The 18337-nt window shown below is 42.2% G+C and overlaps 1 protein-coding gene across 1 annotated transcript; it reads left to right on the forward strand.

Moving 5' to 3' along the window:
• Positions 1 to 2497: 2497 nt before the first annotated feature.
• LOC134734864 (neuroblastoma breakpoint family member 6-like protein) lies at positions 2498 to 16722 on the forward strand. The gene is made up of 6 exons (XM_063628225.1): positions 2498 to 2675; positions 4917 to 5019; positions 7636 to 7871; positions 12420 to 12581; positions 13361 to 13481; positions 16719 to 16722. The coding sequence occupies exons 1-6, from the start codon at positions 2498 to 2500 to the stop codon at positions 16720 to 16722; spliced, it is 804 nt and encodes a 267-aa protein (XP_063484295.1).
• The last annotated feature ends 1615 nt before the right edge of the window (positions 16723 to 18337 follow it).

The raw sequence follows: 18337 nt of genomic DNA on the forward strand, positions 1-18337 counted from the left end.
CCTTTCCCTGGGTGTGTGGTCACTCCCTAATTTTACCTATATATGCAGTTATTCTTGAATATTTTATCCTTTAATGTCTGGCTCCCAAAAATGGGAAAAGAAAAAAATTGAGGCAGGGTGAAAAAAGGGTACCATCCCTTTAAATTTTCTGGAAGTTGCTTCAGCTTAGGGTGAGGAGCTTGTTACAATGGGGGAAGGTACAGCAGTAGCTGCTAGCCTCTTTGTCTCTGTGCTGCAATCAGCCATTAGAGAACAGAGCCCCAGTGTGTGTGTGTGTGTGTGTGTGTGTGTGTGTGTGTGTGTGTGTGAGATGGAGTCTTGCTCTGTTGCCCAGGCTAGAGTGCAGTGGCATGATCTCAGCTCACTGCAGCCTCTGCCTCCTGGGTCAAGTGATTCTTGTGCCCCAGCCTCCTGAGTAGCTGGGATTATAGGTGCCTGCCATCACACCTGACTAATTTTAGTAGAGACAGAGTTTTACCATGTTGGCCAGGCTGGTCTTGAACTCCTGACCTCAAGTAATCCACCCACCTCAGTCTCCCAAAGTGCTAGGATTACAGGCATGAGCCACTGCACCCGGCCCAGACCCCCAATTTTGGAGACAGCATCCTTTTTGCCTATTCTGGGTCCTGAAAGATGTGTGCAGCTTACTGTAGGAACACAAGCTGACTGCCTTGGGGGTAGTGTTGGGTAGCTGCTATTGTGCTAAGGACTGAAATTGACTGAAATTACCTACAATTTACCATCTGGGCCTTCCTCTGGAAGTTGCAAGCCTTCAGTAGGCTCCAGAGTTCTGACATATTTACATCAGACAGATCCTGCCCGTGCAGTTGTTGTGTAGATTCCAGGTGCTTCTCATTCCACCATCTTCCCAGGATACTGCGTGACCTTGTGGATTTTGAATTCAGTCAAGCTGTTCTGTAACAGCTGGGGTGAAAGCCAACAAAGATCCTGCTAAGAAAGCTCCCTGGAAAAAAAAATGTTCAAAAGTAACACAAATATCAAACTGGAAAGAAATTGATTTAGGAACCGAACCCAGGTTGTCATGGTGAAAAAAAGGGGCAGAACCTTAGCTACCAAACTGCAGCCTGGGGTATGAGGTGACAACTATCACTTTTTTAGTTTGGTTTGGCTAGCAAAGGTGGCCTTGTTATATAAATAAAGCCACTCAGGTAGTCAAAACCTTTATTTTCTGTTTTTTTCTCTCTCTCTGTTTTTTTCTTTTTGAGAAGGAGTCTTGCTCTGCCGCCCAGGCTGGAATGCAGTGGCGTAATCACGGCTCAGTGCAAGCTCTGCCTCCCGGGTTCATGCCATTCTCCTGCCTCAGCCTCCCAAGTAGCTGGGACTACAGGCGCCCCCCACCACACCTGGCTGATTTTTTGTATTTTCAGTAGAGACGAGGTTTCACCATGTTAGCCAGGATGGTCTCGATCTCCTGACCTCATGATCCACCCGCCTCGGCCTCCCAAAGTGTTGGGATTACAGGCATGAGCCACCGTGCCTGGCCGTATGCCCGGCTAATGTTTGAAAATTTTTTGTAGAGGCAGGGTTTCGCCATGTTGCCCAGGTTGGTCTCAAACTCCCTAGCTCAAGAGATCCAACCACCTTGGTCTCCCAAAGTGGTGGGATTACAGGTGTGAACCATTGCACCTGTCCTCTAAATCCATATAAATCGATTATTCACACACTGAGCAGAATATTCAGGACTTTTTTTCTTATAATATAAATGATGTGGAAAACTGGAGAACCAAAGAAGAACGCCAAGACTATCTAAAAGTGTTAAATTTTTCATTAGGAAGAAAATGACTTCATGACTGTTCTTAAGACAACGACAGAACTTGGGGAAATATGTATTCCTTGATGTTTTCTATGCATTTGCAATAATAAACAATGAAAATATGGTTGAATTTTATAAAGAGATAGGACTGTGGTATTGTCACAAGGGTATACACATACTGAGAATGACTGCTGAGGCAGTGCTCTCCGTTGGTGGTGACCTTCAGAAGAGACCTGTGTTTCCACATGGCCTAGACACCTGGAAGGCAGAGATCCTAACATTCCATGACACTCCCACCTTCTAATTCTGATTGTGACTCCAGACCGTTACCTGGCACTGGGTCTTACCTCTGGCATTCCTATCAGAGCCTGAACCACAGACAGTACCTTAGACTCTAAGCTTAAGCACCTTGTGCCTTGTTTTTGCGGCTAAGGATTCTCAGAGTTGTGGGATGCTGACAAAGTTTATCCCAAAGGTAAGTTATGAATCAGATCTGCTTTCTTTTGATGTGTTTAAATCCTTTGTTTAATGTAAAGGAACTTTACTGAGGTATAATGTACATACTATAAAATTTACCCATTATAATTGTACAGTTCAATAATTTTTAGTAATTTACCCAAGTAGTGCAACCACTACCATAATCCATGCATTTGTTTTTAATTTGTTATTTGTTTGGGTTTATTCTCCCTAGGCTCTGATTCTACTTCCTCCACAAGCTTCAGCATGGCAGTGTCTCCCACCACTTGTTTTGGTCCAAGGGCAGAAATGAGCATCCTGGAAACCAATCAGTACTTGCACTCTGAACTGGAAAAGTGCAAAGAGAATTTTCGAGACCTCACAGAGAAACTCCTGACATCCAAAGCTACTGTTTACTCCCTGGCCAATCACCTGCAGAAATACAGTAGGTCCCATAGGGGCATGGTCACCAAAGTGATAAATGATTGTCCATCTTTCCTCTGTGAAATGAAACACTGCAGACTTTATTCTCTATCAAAATTAATTTTATCCTAACTACACTCTCAGAAAGGTAGAAGTGGGCATTTTACTCTCAATTTGCCAAGGACCGAAAAGCTGAGGCACAAAGGTGTAAAGTTTGCAGGGCGGAGTGTAGTGAGGAATAGAGACTAAAACCTTGGTTTAGTCATGAAACTGGCTTTCCCCTCTCAGCAATGAATATCAGATTCTACAAACATGTAACATCACTGTTGGCTAAAACATCTCAGGATTCAATTTAAACTTTTTTAAGAGCACCGATTTGCAAAGCACTGTGCCAACAGCACCAGGGATGAAAGAAGTAATACTATACACTATCTGCCTTGAAGGAACTTAAAACTACCTATTCTCAACTGAGTCACAGATACGTGGAGATGCAAACTTCAATAGCAGACATGGAGAAAAGTCTTTATGATACCTGGATCAAGATTCTCTTCCCACATAAGTTCAGATAAGCCATTCCTCATGTTCTGGTTAGATTGAGGGTATTTCCAGAAAAATCAGAGACTTTGTAACACCCTTTCTGTCTCTCTCTGAGTGTCAACTTTACAGACAGCAAGCAACTGCAGGTGGACATCCAGGATCAGAGCTATGAGACATATGGCCAAAATGAGAACAAGGCCAAGTGGAACAGACCGCCGTTCGCAGTAGAAGGCCAGGCCAGGTTAGGGGCTGGCCCTTTCCTCTCTGCAGTTAGCTCTCACATTTTTAAATCCACTGTAAAATCCTAAACCGGTTACTAATAGTCAAGGAAGAGAAGCTGTAATGACAAGGAAACATGGGAACAAGGGCATGAGAGGAACAGGGATATTAGAAGAGGATTGTGGTTAACATTGAAATTGAGTTTGCTTTCCAATTTCTACAATTATTTTTATATAAATCATTGTGTGGGGGGTGGCTAAAAGTTGCTGTCTAACTTACTGTCATAGAAAAGTAAAGCCAAAAGCCCACTTATTAAAGAAGTGAAAAGATGAGCTTTGATGTGTGGAAAAACTAGTTTAAGAAAAAAAAACTTCATTCATTATAATTGTAGGAAAAATATTTCTCAAGCTAGAGAAGAAGAAAGATATTACCTAAGACCTCAGTATAAAGGTATTATTGTGTAGTGATTAAAGAGCATATACCCTAGGGCCAAATTTCCTGGGTTCAAATCTAACTTGTTTTCACTGTGCCTCAGTTTTCTCATCTGTAATGGTAATAGAGTAGGAACTACCTCTTTGGATAGTGGTGATGATCATATGATGATAATTCTTAAAAAGCTACTGCAACAGTACTATGAAAAACACTATGTGTTGGTTCTCCCTTTAAAACACTATTAGCATTTGGGCATATATCATTTGGATTTTTCTCCTCCATATAGAGTTTTACACAGTTGTACACATATAAATGTGTAATCTTCTAAATATTTTGGGATTATTGAAACTCTTGAAACAGGAGAACCATCAGTCCTACAGTTCTTAGTATCTTCCTAAACACACAGGGAGTCATTATTTCATGCCCTTATGTTCATGTTTTACTTAAGAGGCTGTAAGGTTTGGTGAATTGGCCTTAAGATTTGAAGTCATGGCCGGGCACAGTGGCTCACTTACTGTAATCCCAGCACTTTGGGAAGCCAAGGTGGCTGGATCATTTGAGGTCAGGAGTTCGAGAGCAGCCTGGCCAATATGGTGAAGCCCTGTCTCTACTGAAAATACAAAAACTAGCAGGCTGTGGTGGGGCACACTTGTAATCTCAGCTACTTGGGAGGCTGAGGCAGGAGAATAACCCGGGAGTCAGAGGTTGCAGTGAGCTGAGATCGTGCCACTGCATTCCAGCCTGGGGGACAAAGTGAGATTCCATCTCAAAAAAAAGAAAAGAAAAGAAAAAGATGTGGAGTCAGACCCCAGGGCATGTGAATTCTGACTGCCTCATTGCAGTTGAATCATCTTGTCAAGTTACTTTATCGGCCTGTGGGCTTTTCTTTCCTCATCTCTAAAACAGGGAGTAAGTAGTTGAGAGACTGAGGAATAAAGATATGGAAATCCCAGTGTAAAGCCTGGTACTGGGGATACTTTTATCCTTGAGATAGACCCTGCCTCCTGCCCTGCAGGCAGTGACCACAGCAGCACGTCCAGCCTTCCATGATGCAGGCATGTCTGTCTTTTCTCAGAGTGTGAAGAGTGCAAAGATCTTATAGAATCTGTGCTGGAGGAGGAGCTGCAGTTTCAGGAGAGGGAGCTGGCTGAATTGCCAAGGCCAGCTGCAAGGCTTCGGTAAGGAGGTACCTCTGTGGGAAGTGTATAAATACTGTTTGAAGTGGGGCAGCTCAGGCAGGTAGAACAAAGAGCAAATTTGTGCAAGGAGAAGGGCAGAAATATACGAGGCAGGCACAGAACTAGACTAAGACACAATGAGGCTATGGTCTAGTTAGGTCTCTAGGGTTTTCCATTAAATAGCATATTAGTAAAATGGAGACAGCTGCCTGCGTTGGAATACTAGCAATGTGGCTTCTATTTGTGTGTCCTTGGTCAAATTTACTGCACTTTTCTGCACGTGATTAACCTAGGCTACCTCATTTATAAACTGGAAATACTGACAGTATCTACCTTAGAGGGTTATGAAGATTAAATGCACAATTACAAGTAGTTAAAACCATCTCTAACACATATAAAACTCTGAACAACTATTTTCTGTAATTATTATATTTGTTCCCATTTATAGATGTGGTGACTGTCATTAACATTTTCTATAAGAGATATTTTCAAACTTTCCAAAGTGCTTTTCATGATAAGAAAGTTTCTCCTCCAAACTTTTTAAAAAAGTATTATACTAGGTGGAGTATTAACTGATAGTGCTATTGGGTAGATAGATGACTGAGCAGCTGTTGTGTGGAAAATGAATTATTAATTCACTCGGGAGCAGCATTGACTATCCTTAGAGGGTTTCAGACATAAGGTAGATTGTAGCATTTGAAACTTCTTTTAATCCTTTGTTGAAATGAAATCATAGAAGCTCAAATATGTAAAACTCACCAAAGCAGAGATATTTGATTGAAGGGGATAGGTCTGGAGCCCCTGTTTCTCCCCAGTATGTGTCTTTACTTCCCCTGACACTTTCTAGTAACTCTATGAATAGAGTTTGAAAGAGGACCTGCAGATAACTACTTGGAAGAATAGCAGGGAGGAAATTCAAGCATTAGATGGGGTAGATGACTGCAAATGGTCAGTCCAGCTCTGGGATTACATGGTTCTAAACATTAACTGAGTAACTACTTGTATGTGTACATACTACCAGGTGCTGTAAGTTGGGTAATAGGTGGCACTGTCTTTAGACTCACAGAGCTCACACTCTACATTGGAACCCATGTGTATTAGGCCATTCTGACACTGCTGTAAACATGTATCTGAGACTGGGTGATTTATAAATAAAAGAGGTTTAATCAGCTCATGGTTCTGTGGGCTGTACAGGCTTCTGCTCCTGGGCAGGCCTCAGGAAACTTACAGTCATTGCAGAAGTCAAAGGAGAAGCAGGCATGGTCTTCACATGGCCAGAACAGGAGAGAGAGAGAGAGAGCAAAGAGGGAGGTGCTACACTTTCAAACAACCAGACCTCATGAGAACTCACTATCACGAGAACAGGAAGGGGAAATCCGCCCCCGTGATCCAGTCACTTTCCTGCAGGTCCCTCCCCCAACATTGGGGATTACAATCCAACATGAGGTTTGGGTGGGGACGCAGAGCCAAACCATATCACCATGATAAATATTTAAACAATAATTAGAAAACAATGAAATCCCACATTAGAGTAATGAAATTGCTACTCAGAGCTTTACATTTTTTTTTTTTTGAGATGGAGTCTTACCTTGTTGCCCAGGCTAGAGTGCAGTGGTGTGATCTCAGCTCACTGCAACCTCCACCTCCCAGGTTCAAGCGATCCTCCTAGGTCAGCCTCCCAAGGAGCTGAGAGTACAGGTGCACACCACCATGCCAGCTAATTTTTGTATTTTTAGTAGAGATGGGGTTTCGCCATGTTGGCCAGGCTGGTCTCAAAACTCTGGACCTAAGGTGATCCGCCTGCCTTGGCCTCCCAAAGTGCTGGGATTACAGGTGAGCCACTGCACCCGGCCAGAACTTTAGTTTTGACTGTCTTCTTACTGATTATGGTCTATCTTCATGTCATTCAAAAGAATACTGCCCTTCTTGACCTTTTCACTGATTTTTCTTTTTAACTTTCAATTAATACCAGAGATACCTGCCCAACACTTTTGAATCCGGCTTTTTTTTTCTGCCAGTTACTGCATAATGCTTGATGTATACTGTATGAAAATGTACTTAGACTAAAGTGGGGAACCAAAGGGGCATCTTTTTAAAGCAAAGTTAGTAAAATAACAGACAAACTCAAGGCTGTTTCTTCATTCCTTCTGCCACAGGCGAGTCACACAACTTGTACAAGAATTCTTCTTGGGCCAGGTGCAGTGGCTCATGCCTGTAGTCCCAGCACTTTGGGATACCGAGGTGCATGAATCATTTGAGGTCAGGAGTTCCAGACTAGCATGGCCAACATGGCAAAACCCCATCTCTACAAAAAATATATAAATTATCCTGGCATGGTGGTGGTCACCTGTAGTCCCAGCTACTTGGAAGGCTGAGGCAAGAGAATTGCTTGAACCTGGGAGGCGGAGGTGGAGGCGGAGGTTGCAGTGAGCTGAGATCACGTCACTGCACTCCAGCCTGGGCAACAGAGTGAGACTCTGTCTCAAAAAAAAAAGAAAAAAAGAATTCAACTTGAGAGTTCCTTACAGGGTTTCTAAAAGATCTCTCCTCTGAAACGTCTATAACCTATTATTCACCACATTCCCTCTTACATTTTACTCTTCTTTCCCACCTTAGGATACATGATCCCTTAATTCAGGCTCAGGCTGAAGAACTGACCCACTTAAGACAGAAGATACAGGAAGGGAGAGGTGTCTGCTACCTTTTCACCCAACATGTGAAGAACACAGTCAAGTCTTTTGAGGGCCTTCTCAGGAACACTGGCATTGCCTACTACCAGAGACAGAGATTCTGTGAGCAAATGGTGCAAGGAAGACAGCTGACAGAGACCCTTGTCAGAAAACTTGCCACAGGTAAGTTGGTTGCAGGCTCTGAAGACCCTTAGCTCCTCCCAAGTGCCCCAAAGTGGGGAGAAAAAATGCAAAGTTATCTCCATTGTAGATTTTATTTTAGTTTTGACTATGGTCCTTAATCTGCATTCTACTGTTTTCTCTTTAGAGCACTCAGGTAATCACTTTTCATATTCTCTCAAGAGTTCTGAGTTTTGTTTTTTATTTTGAGACAGAGTCTTGCTCTCTTACCCAAGCTGGAGTGCAGTGACACGATCTTGGCTGACTGCAGTCTGTGCCCCCTGGACTCAACCAGTCCTCCCACCTCAGCCTCCCAAGTAGCTGGGACTACAGGTGTGTGCCACCACACCTGGCTAATTTTTGTATTTTTTGTAGAGACAGGGTTTCTCCATGTTGCCCAGGCTGGTCTTGAACTACTGAGCTCAAGCGATCCACCTGCTGTGGCCTCCCAAAATGCTGGGATTACAGACGTGAGCCACTGTTCCTGGCCTAAGAGTTCTTAGTTTCAATCAGTAAGAGAGATACAGTATAGTGGATTACTTCATCTTGATGAGCATAAGAACTCACCTTCATTTCTGGAAGATGTTTTCACTGGATGTAGGATTCTAGTTGACAGTTTGTGTTTTTAAAAAGTGTTTGAAAAGTGATATTCCACTGTTTTCTGGCTTACATTGTTTCCAACAAGAAGTCTGCCATAATTCTTATTTTTGTTCCTCTGTACATAATATGTCTTTTTTGTCTGGCTGCTTTTGAGATTTTCTATTTATCACTGGTTTGAAGCAGTTTGATTAAGACCTTGTATAGTTTTGTCTTTTACATATTGTTTTACTTTATTTAGTTTCTTGCGTCTGCATGTTTATAGTTCTCATCAAATTTGAATGATAATGACATACATAGTCTTATCTATGGCATATACAATATATTTGGCATATATATATCAAATATATATAATGTATATTCTATTCTTTCTCTCTATCCTCTCCTTCAAAGACTCCAGTTATATTTGTATTAGCTGCTTTGAAATTTTACCACAGCTGACTAATGGTCTGTTCATTTTTGTTGTATCTTTCTTTTCTCTCTTTGTTTCTTTCTATTTCCATGTCTTGGAATTGATTAATCTTTCTTTAGCACCATCTAATCTGCTGTTAATCCTATCCAGTGTATTTTCATCTCAAACTTTATTTTTCATCTAAATTTAATTTATGTCTTTTTTTAAAGTCTTCTATGTAACTCTTCATCATTTCATATTTTCCTCTAGCTTCTTTATTTTATTCTATTTTTTGAGACAGAGCCTTGCTCTGTTGCCCAGGCTGAAGTGCAGTGGTGAGATTTTGGCTCACTGCAAACTTCACCTCCTGGGTTCAAGTGATTCCTGTGCTGCAGCCTCCTGAGTAGCTGGGATTACAGGCACGTGCCTCCATACCCAGCTAATTTTCATATTTTTCAGAGAGACGGGGTTTCACCACATTAGCCAGGCTGATCTCAAACTCCTGACCTCATGTGACCCACCCCCCTTGGCCTTGCAAACTGCTGGGATTACAAGCATGAGCCACCACACCTGCCTAGCTTCTTTAATACAAGGAATATAGTTATATTTGTTTCAATGTGCTTGTCTACAGATTCTGTCATCTGTGTCCTTTTTATTATTTTTTAATTCTCACCTGATGTGTCCTTTCTAAGTCAGTTTAAGTAGATTGATTTCTTTCCCCCTTCTTATCATGGATTATAGTTTTCTGTCTCTCTGCATTCTTAACATTATTTGATTCAGGGTTAGACATTGTGAATCGTACCTTATTGAGTGCTGGATTTTTCTGCATCTTGTGTTAAAATTCTTTTAGCTTTGTTTTGGTATACAATAAAGTTACTTAAAAACAATTTTTGTCTTTTCAAGCTGACTTTTTAATTTTTTTAGGCAGGATAAGAGCAGCTATTAGTCAACGGCTATTTTTTTCCCACTATGGAGGCAAAATGACTTTTAAGAAAATAGACCTTATTTTTTAGAGTAGTTTCAGACTCACAGCAAATTGAGCAGGAAGTACAAAAAGTTCCCATATACCCCCTGCCTCCACACATGCGTAGCCTCCTAGACTATCAACATCTCTCTCCAGAGTGGCAAATTTGTTACAGTTGATGAACTTACATTGACATGTCATTATCACACAAAGTCCCTAGTTTACATTGGGGGCAATAATCTTTTGAAGATTCTAAGCCAGTGATCTCCCACAGATTTGGCACCAGGGACTGGTTGCATGAAAGACAATTTTTCCACAGACAAGGTGGGGGTGGGGTGGTAGGGGCTGGGAATTGGGTGGTTTCAGTATGAAACTGTTCCACCTCAGATCATCAGGCACTAGTTAGAGTCTCATAAGGAGCAGCAATGCCTTCCTCTTTGATGCACAGGAAGACCCCTCTGCTGTGGATATAGCCAGTAAGTGCTCCTTTGATAAGAAAAATAAAGCTCCGTCAATCTCTCAGTAGCTCCTATATTCTACATGCTCACCACCTCTGTCTAAACTGAGAGATGTTATTCTCTGCAGGCAGGCCCTAAACATTCACTTTAAAAAAGTGATTAGGCTGAACACAGCTCTGGGATCAAGTCTCAAGTACAGGTCCCTGGAGGGTCAGGTGATTTGCTCTGTTCCTGTCCTCACCTCAGTCCCTCTGGTCCAGACTGGCATCTGCAAGCTGGCATACTCAAAGCAGGCCAGAATGGAGAGAGTGAAGAGATTATGGCAGACTCTCTGCCACTACTGCCGCACATGTACAAATCCTTTTAACAGATCTCCTTCTTTAAAATGGGACATCTTGTCTTTCCTGAAATATATATATTTTTTGAGACACAGTCTCTTGTTCTGTCACCCAGGATAGAGTGCAGTGGCATGATCTCGGCTCACCACAACCTACAACCCGAGGTCAAATGACCCTCCCATCTCAGCCTCTTGAGTAGCTGAGACCACAGATGCATGCCACTACTCCTGGCTATTTTTTTTTTGCCTTTTTGGTAGAGACGGGGTCTTGCCTTTTTGCCCAGGCTGGCCTCAAACTCCTGAGCTCAAGCAATTCATCCACCCCTGCCTCCCAAAGTGCTGGGATTACAGATATGAGCCACCACATCCAGGCTTCCTGAAATATTCTTGATAATTATAGTTCCCGAACAGTTTTCCTAAGCTGTTCTAGCCATCCCAAGAATGTTGGCAGTCTTGTCCATATGTTTGGAGGTGCAATTATAATGGTTCCTGGGTTTCAAGCTCCAGTCTCCATGTTCCCTCAGGTGCTTGCTTTCCCATAAGGTTCTATCTGACTGCTAGAGTATCAGCGGATTTCCATAAAGACAAGACTTTGATCTTGGCAACCTTTTGGTAAATAGCCAGAGTTCTCAATCTTTGTGCAGCACCAAGGTATTTTTAAGATGTCTGTTAGTTTAGTCTCAGTGTTGTAATTCAATCTAAATAAACAAAGAGGCTATCTGCTGGAGAAAAGGATGAATCTAACAGCAATGCCACCAGCATGCCCTCTTCCCAGAATAACTCCACGCTAGCCATTGGAGCTTCTTTAGGTATATAAGAGCCCTTTGGGTTGGTAGCCTCACTGGTGTGCCTATAGACTAGAATCTTGACCTATATCTCCTCTCCCTTACTTGAGTGTTTGACTTTACTTTGGGGGCAAAAGTTTGGGTTGTTAGGAGACCATATGCTTTATATACTCTTCTATGCAATAGAAAGAGATTACATTAATTCACTCATTGAGCTTTCATAGTAATGTAAACCATATTAGGCTTGTCATTCTGTCAGTGATGGGTGTAAGTATGTGGCTTTAATTAGTCATACCATCTTCTGACAACGGCATCCTTATTTCTCTTTCCGGTTTCACAATAAGGTGCAGAAGAAGGTCTTTACCATCTGTTAAAGATGTTCAGGGCCAGGCACAGTGGCTCACACCTATAATCCCAGCCCTTTGGGAGGCCTAGGTGGGTGGATCACTTGAGGTAAGGAGTTTGAGACCAGCCTGGCCAACATGCTGAAACCCCGTCTCTACTAAAAATGTAAAAATTAGCCAAGCATACTGGTGCACGCCTTTAGTCTCAGTCACTCAGGAGGCTGAAGCATGAGAATCCTTTAGACCTGGGAGACAGAAGTTGCAGTGAGCCAAGATGGTGCCTCTGCACTCCAGCTTGCGTGACAGAATGAGACTCTGTCAAAAAACAACAACAACAACAAAATATATTCAGGAGAGATATTTTGTAGAGAGGAAGATATTCTCTAGTACCTATAAGTCATCTCAAGGAGGTGGTCATACCTTTCCTAGTGCTAGAAAAGCCCTACTCAGAGACCTTCAGTGTTTTCCCACCTCCTGTCAATCTGCCTTATACTTCCCATATCTCCATGTGGGAGGCATCCCTGTGGAGTTTGCTTAGCACTTGGCCATGCTTTGTTTGAAACCTTAAAAGTTCTTAAAGAAAGTTGCCTTATGTTCCCTGATGAGAAGATGAAGTTGGCAAAAGAATGGTGAAATGAAGGGATCTTGATGAGAGGCCTCTGACTACCCCTTTAGTGATCAGCATCTTCATTTCCCATCTCATTCCATGTCCTGGTGGAATAGCTGCAGAATATGAGATCCAGAGCCAGTGGCAGCACCTGAAGGAGACCCTTTTCATCAACAACTGCCTGCGAGAAAAGCTGGAATGTCATCTCAGCAGCTTTCATGAAGAAAATGGTAGGAGAGGCCCAAGTCGGTCTGCTTCTGGCAACATGTATTTTTCTAAAGGCTTGTGACCGGGGCAGACTTTTATAGATTTCAAGCACTTTGACATAGTTTACTTCACTTATTCATTACAATTGTCCCAGCTAGAGAGGTAGGGCAGCTACTATCATTCCTATTTATAGGTAAATAAATAGGCTTAAAGATTCGCCTCCATCTTAGAGGTATCTACCTCTAAAATCATTCTTGTGATTCCTAGGCTGTCTGCTGTCTTCTGTCTGCTGCTGTGCACTGCCTGCTGTCTCTCTGCTTCTTAGGTGATTGGCATTCAGTAGAACCCAGATTTCTGAGCACCTCATGTAGCAGAATGAGAGTCTCCTCTGCTGCCATCCTCATCAGCTTCCCTTATGTCTTGGTTACTGTTCATTCTACCACCCCAAGGTGGTTCCCTCCAACCCCCCTCCTCTCAGATTGCTGTCACACAGAGGCCATCATTTCATAACATTGTGCTGGGCCAGAAGAACCGTAACCAGGTCCCTTCCCATACCAAAGCAGCAACAATTTTGGAAAAGCCTCCTTCATATTGCAGCCATCAGACATGATAATACATGTGATGTGCTGGCATTTGTTGAGAATCACGTGAAAATTAAGCTTCTGCCCCATCACACTAAAGTTCCAGCCCTCCACGGTTTTCTCCCTAGGCTAAGATAGAGAGGAAGAACATGAAATGTGCAGAAAGCATTCTCTTAAGCAAACGTGTATAACTTGCCTAAATTGTAATTATTTCCTGGAAGAGGATGCACCTCTAACCTCTACAGGCAAATCACAGATTCCGTTTTCCAGCTGTATAATGAAAACAGAGTTCTCAGAGAATACCGGAGACTCCCCCGACTTGCCTGAATCAAATTTCCAGAGGTAAGTGGAGAAAGCCACAATATGAAGTCACTCTCAGATGGGCCCCTTCTCTTGTCACACTCCACTGTAGAAACAAAAGAGGACGGGGAGGCCAGAGCTACTCAAAACCTTATAACCCACAATTCTCATAGTTATTCTCAACTTAGAGAGGGCTGCATTCTAGACGCACCCCCTCCAGGCCCCCAGACTGCCAGGCTCCGGGAATAAGTAGCTCTGAGAAATATAGTATTTCGGTGCAAGCCACGCTCCACTATTGCAAATTGGAGAAGAGAAGAACAAACTTAAAAGGTGAAAAGATTTAAGAGAACAACATGGTGAAACCCCATCTCTACTAAGAATACAAAAATTAGCTGGGCATGGTGGCACGTGCCTGTAGTCCCAGCTACTCAGGCGGCTGAGGCAGGAGAATCATTTCAACCTGGGAGGCGGAGGTTGCAGTGAGCCAAGATTGTGCCACTGCACTCTAGCCTGAGTGACAGAGCAAGACTCCATCTCAAAAAAAAAAAAGGAAAGAAAGAAAGAAAAGATTTAAGAGAACAATTATTTTAATTGAATATATTTTGTCAAGATTAAATCAACTTTCCCCTAGAATACTGAAAGAATAAGCAATCATAATTTAGGTTCTAAGTTACTGGTCTTTGAGAAAATGTGAAAACCAAAAAGGTGCCATAAGCCAAAAAAGAGCAAAAGTCCTAGTTTTTAAACTGATCAAAATAAAGTACTAAAAAATTGAAATCTTCATAGTTCATCTTGGTCCTTGGCAAAATACAAATTTATTGATTGAAATTATAATATCCTAGCTACCTTATTGTGCCTAGCTATTACCACTGAGGAGAAAAACCAAACGCAAACAAAAGTATGTTCAAATTGGCAAAAATGTTTACAAACCTGCAAAATCTCTTCAGCCTATCCCTTAAACTCCAGACTTGGTATTTACTAAGCTCTGCTGTGTACAATACCCACCTTAATGTCTATTCTTGCACAAGTTCTGTTAGGTATAAGCCAAGATCACATGGGATTTTTTTTTTTTTTTTTACCCTCTCATGCCTATGTTTGCTTTTGCTTCCCAAGACCCTTCTGAGTAAGGACTGTCCTCAGACTACTGGAGTCACCTAGTCACAAGCTTGCCTGAGGCTCAAAGCTGGCAATACCTGGGAGTTTATGTCAATCCCACAGTACCCAGCAACCCTGCCTGCAAAGTATTTACCCATGATTGACAGGTGCAGGTATATGAAAGTCCAGCTACTTGACTTGAGGGGCGCCTTTGTGGTGAATTAGCTTTGGGAAAAGGGAATCCAGAGGCCAACTTTGTAAAAATCCAGATAGATAAATGGAAAGAAATCTTTGCCTTGGAAGTCCAATTGAGAAAGATAGTGATTTACTTCAGACTGTGAAAAGAGAGACTAAAACCTTTACTTTCTCATGGGAAAGAAGCTTATGGTGAAAGAGAAACAAAGAGAATGGTGGGAAATAGGGTGGGTCTACTCAGTAGCTTTAAATCATTCTGTCATATTATAAAGCCTGGTGAGGTTTTAACTAACACAAGTGCCTGGACTCTACACATAGAGATTCTGATTTAAATGCTTCCAGGTGGGTGGAAGCCACTAGTAGTCTTAAAAAGCTCCCAAGTAATTTTAACATGTGGCTAGAGATGAAAAGGACCATCTATCTACTAGCATGTCAAGTCGCCAGCATAGAAGTGTCCCAAATGTGCAGCTACCTCATAGAAAAGGCTTAACCCCACCCATTGATGAAATTTGCCTTCCTCTCTCCATGGTCTTGTTTGCATAGCATGGAAAAAAAGAGAAAAGAAAAAGAGGTAGATGAATAGATTGAAACTATAATTTGCCTATGTAGAGCAGTTTCTCAAACTTTTCTGACCACAAGATGCAGGGAGAAATATATAATTCTTTGTGATCAGTTTTTAAAAAATCTTTTATTATGTGTAATCCACCCTACCTAGTATTTAAATAAAGCCTGTAGTAGTAAGCAGTCCACTATATTGATTTCACAACCCATAAGTTGTTCAGAATTGCAATTAGAAAATTTTTACTTTTGGCCAGGCGTGGTGACTCGCGCCTGTAATCCCAGCACTTTGGGAGGATCACCTGAGGTTGGGAGTTTGACACCAGCTGGACCAATGTGGAGGAACCCCGTCTCTACTAAAAATAAAAAAAAAAATTTTTTTTAAATTAGCTGGGCGTGGTGGTGCCTGCCTGTAATCACAGCTACTTGGGAGGCTGAGGCAGGAGAATTGCTTGAACCCTGGGGGTGGAGGTTGTGGTGAGCCAAGATTGCACCATTGCACTCCAGCCTGGGCAACAAGAGTGAAACTGTCTCAAAAAAAAAAAACAAAGAGAAAAGAAAAAGAAAGAAAAAAAGAAAAAAGTTTTTTTCACTTTTGCTCAGCCTTTTTATCAAGCAAAAACCCAAAAGAACATTTACTGTAAAAGAACATTGACTGTAAACATCTTTCTGTGAATCCTTATTTCTGTCCCAGCCACCATGACCCAATAATCTCTAGAGCCTGTTAGTGTTCTCCAGATTGAAGCCTTCCCTCTAACTGCTCCTAAACTCTGTGATGTAGTGGAAAAGGTTTGAGGCCTCGATTCTCATCCCAGGTTTTTCGCCTACACATCGTATGGCCTTAGCCTCTTGACACCATTGTCTCCTTATGGCCAAAGATGGAACTGTACTTGGGTGGTATCTGAGCACCCTGTTGGCTTTGACATTCTAGGGCTCTTCCCTTGGCACCACTCTCTGATTTAAAAGGAATAGGATGTGGACTTAGGAGGGTTATTTCTCTGCAAACTATCCTCTCTTTCTTATGACAAGCTATTTCTGAATGTGCACATTTGAGGCTAAGCAAATCCCTTCCTGGGAGGTGTGAAAGACCTTTATTTCTCTCCAGAGGAGTATTATGGAGGTGGTAGAGACCTAGCTAACTCATCTGCAGCAGCTTTGAGCAAGGCTTTTAGAATCATAAGGTGGCTGGGGTCCTGTGTCCTACACCACAGGCCAGCTAGTTCATTTCAGGAGACTTTCTTTTCAATCTATTATTACTATCTTCTTCTACACTGTAGTTCACTACCAGAGGTTATCCACTTAGCTGCACTCAGTTTGCACCTGGCCTGTATCACCACTTAGCTCTCACTCCAGCCTCAGTTAGGTATCAGCAAGACCTCACCAAAGATTATTGTTTCATTGTATGCGTGTGTGTGTTTTTGTTTGTTTCAGGTAACAACTAATGTTGGAACTATGGAAAGCTCTTCTCTACTTTTAACAAAGCTTAGTCACAAACAGTTCCGCAGTTGATGAGAAAACCTAAAACAACAGAACAATTGAAAGTCCAAATCTGAAAACTCCATTTCTGAGAAGCACATTTTATAGCCACTCCAGATTTGTATTCCAAATGGATAGTTTGATTGTAGAAATCACATCCCTTCAGCCTGCAAATGTGATAACTGCCCAAGAGACAGTGATGCCTAGATCCATAGATAATCCCCTTTCCCCCATCCTATGTATAACTGGAGTCAATAGCAGCTAGAGGAAAATGGCAAGGACTTGGAACCAAGATTAAGTAAGAATAACACTGCTGTAGACTGCTTATCAGCTCTTCAGCATATGTCCATTTTCCTTGAAGGATGAGCATTTAGAAACCTCTGACAATAAAGTTTATTTTACACACATTCTCTTGCCTATAATTTTTTTGTACAAATCACAATTATAAAACTTTCTTGCTCCAGCTAAAAGCAGGAAACTCAACCACACATGTGTTCACTACATGTATACCACAGAATGGTAGCAGCCAGTCTGATTGCATCACTTGATTCCAAAATTAAATATTAGCACTCAGTAGTGAAACTACATGTATCTCTAACTCTGGAAGCCACAGGCAAGATACTCCTGTTTCCTGCAGGGAAAGAGATCTATAAGCAAGGCAGCAGTCTCACACATGTATATTCCTGGGAAACCCAAGGAAACAATGATAGTGATGCAGGGCAGGCAAGCCCCAAAACTGGTTTGTAGACTGGGAAATTTCTCCCAGACTGTAGTTTCCTTGGCTTTGCCAAGGAAAGAGTTCAAAGGCAAGCCGCTGGTGAGAGAAAGCAACTTTTATTGAACTGGTGCTGCTTCTTGCAAAGCAGGGCTAACCCATAGGCAGTGTGCCCAGAGTTGGTGCCTGTGGGCTGCTAGCTAGTTGTATTTAGACCCACTTTTAATTACATGCCAATTAAGAGGTAGGTTTTTCAGAACTTTCTGGAAAAGGGGCAGGGAGTTTCCAGAACCATATAAAGTAACTTCCAGGCCATTGCCAAGGTGTGTTGCCATGACATTTGTAAACTGGCCATGGTCCCAGTGTTAGTGTCTTTATGCTCACAAGCAGTGAGAGCAACTAGAGGTCACTTTCATCATCATCTGCTGGTTTCAGCAGGCTTCCTCACGGCACCCTGTTTTGACCAGATCCTGCTCTGTTCAATGGGGTTGTGACTGGAAAATAAGTCTTTCTGGTCGCCTGCCTCTTTTCTCCATCAGAGATTATATACTCCTCCTTAATCTTAAGGGGCTTGCAGAAGGGTAGGGGTTCATCTTCTGTAACTGCTTCCTGCTGATGTTATGGGCATAGACCCCGCCCAGCATTGGAGAAGTAAAATCTCTGGATACCTGTTCTAAAAGGCCCAAAGGCAGGATGTCTTTATTTTCTGGGTCAGAAGAGGAGATGGGTTGAAAGCCTTGTGCCAGCATCATCTTTACATGGAATTATTGTAATCTAGGAGACACAAACTTTATAAGGAGGTTAAACAAGCAAAGACCAAAGATTAGTAATAACAAGATATCTGTTAAAGGTCCTAGGA

This window comes from Symphalangus syndactylus, chromosome 12 (genome assembly GCF_028878055.3).
Source record: "Symphalangus syndactylus isolate Jambi chromosome 12, NHGRI_mSymSyn1-v2.1_pri, whole genome shotgun sequence".
In the NCBI taxonomy this organism is placed as follows: domain Eukaryota; kingdom Metazoa; phylum Chordata; class Mammalia; order Primates; family Hylobatidae; genus Symphalangus; species Symphalangus syndactylus.

Excerpts from the sequence above, each read along its gene's own strand:
- LOC134734864 (XM_063628225.1), top strand. The coding sequence starts at position 2,498 with ATGGCAGTGTCTCCCACCACTTGTTTTGGTCCAAGGGCAGAAATGAGC. Across the intron at positions 2,676-4,916 it reads CAATCACCTGCAGAAATACA|AGTGTGAAGAGTGCAAAGAT; the intron begins GTAGGTCCCATA and ends GTCTTTTCTCAG. Across the intron at positions 12,582-13,360 it reads CAGCTTTCATGAAGAAAATG|AGGATGCACCTCTAACCTCT; the intron begins GTAGGAGAGGCC and ends ATTTCCTGGAAG.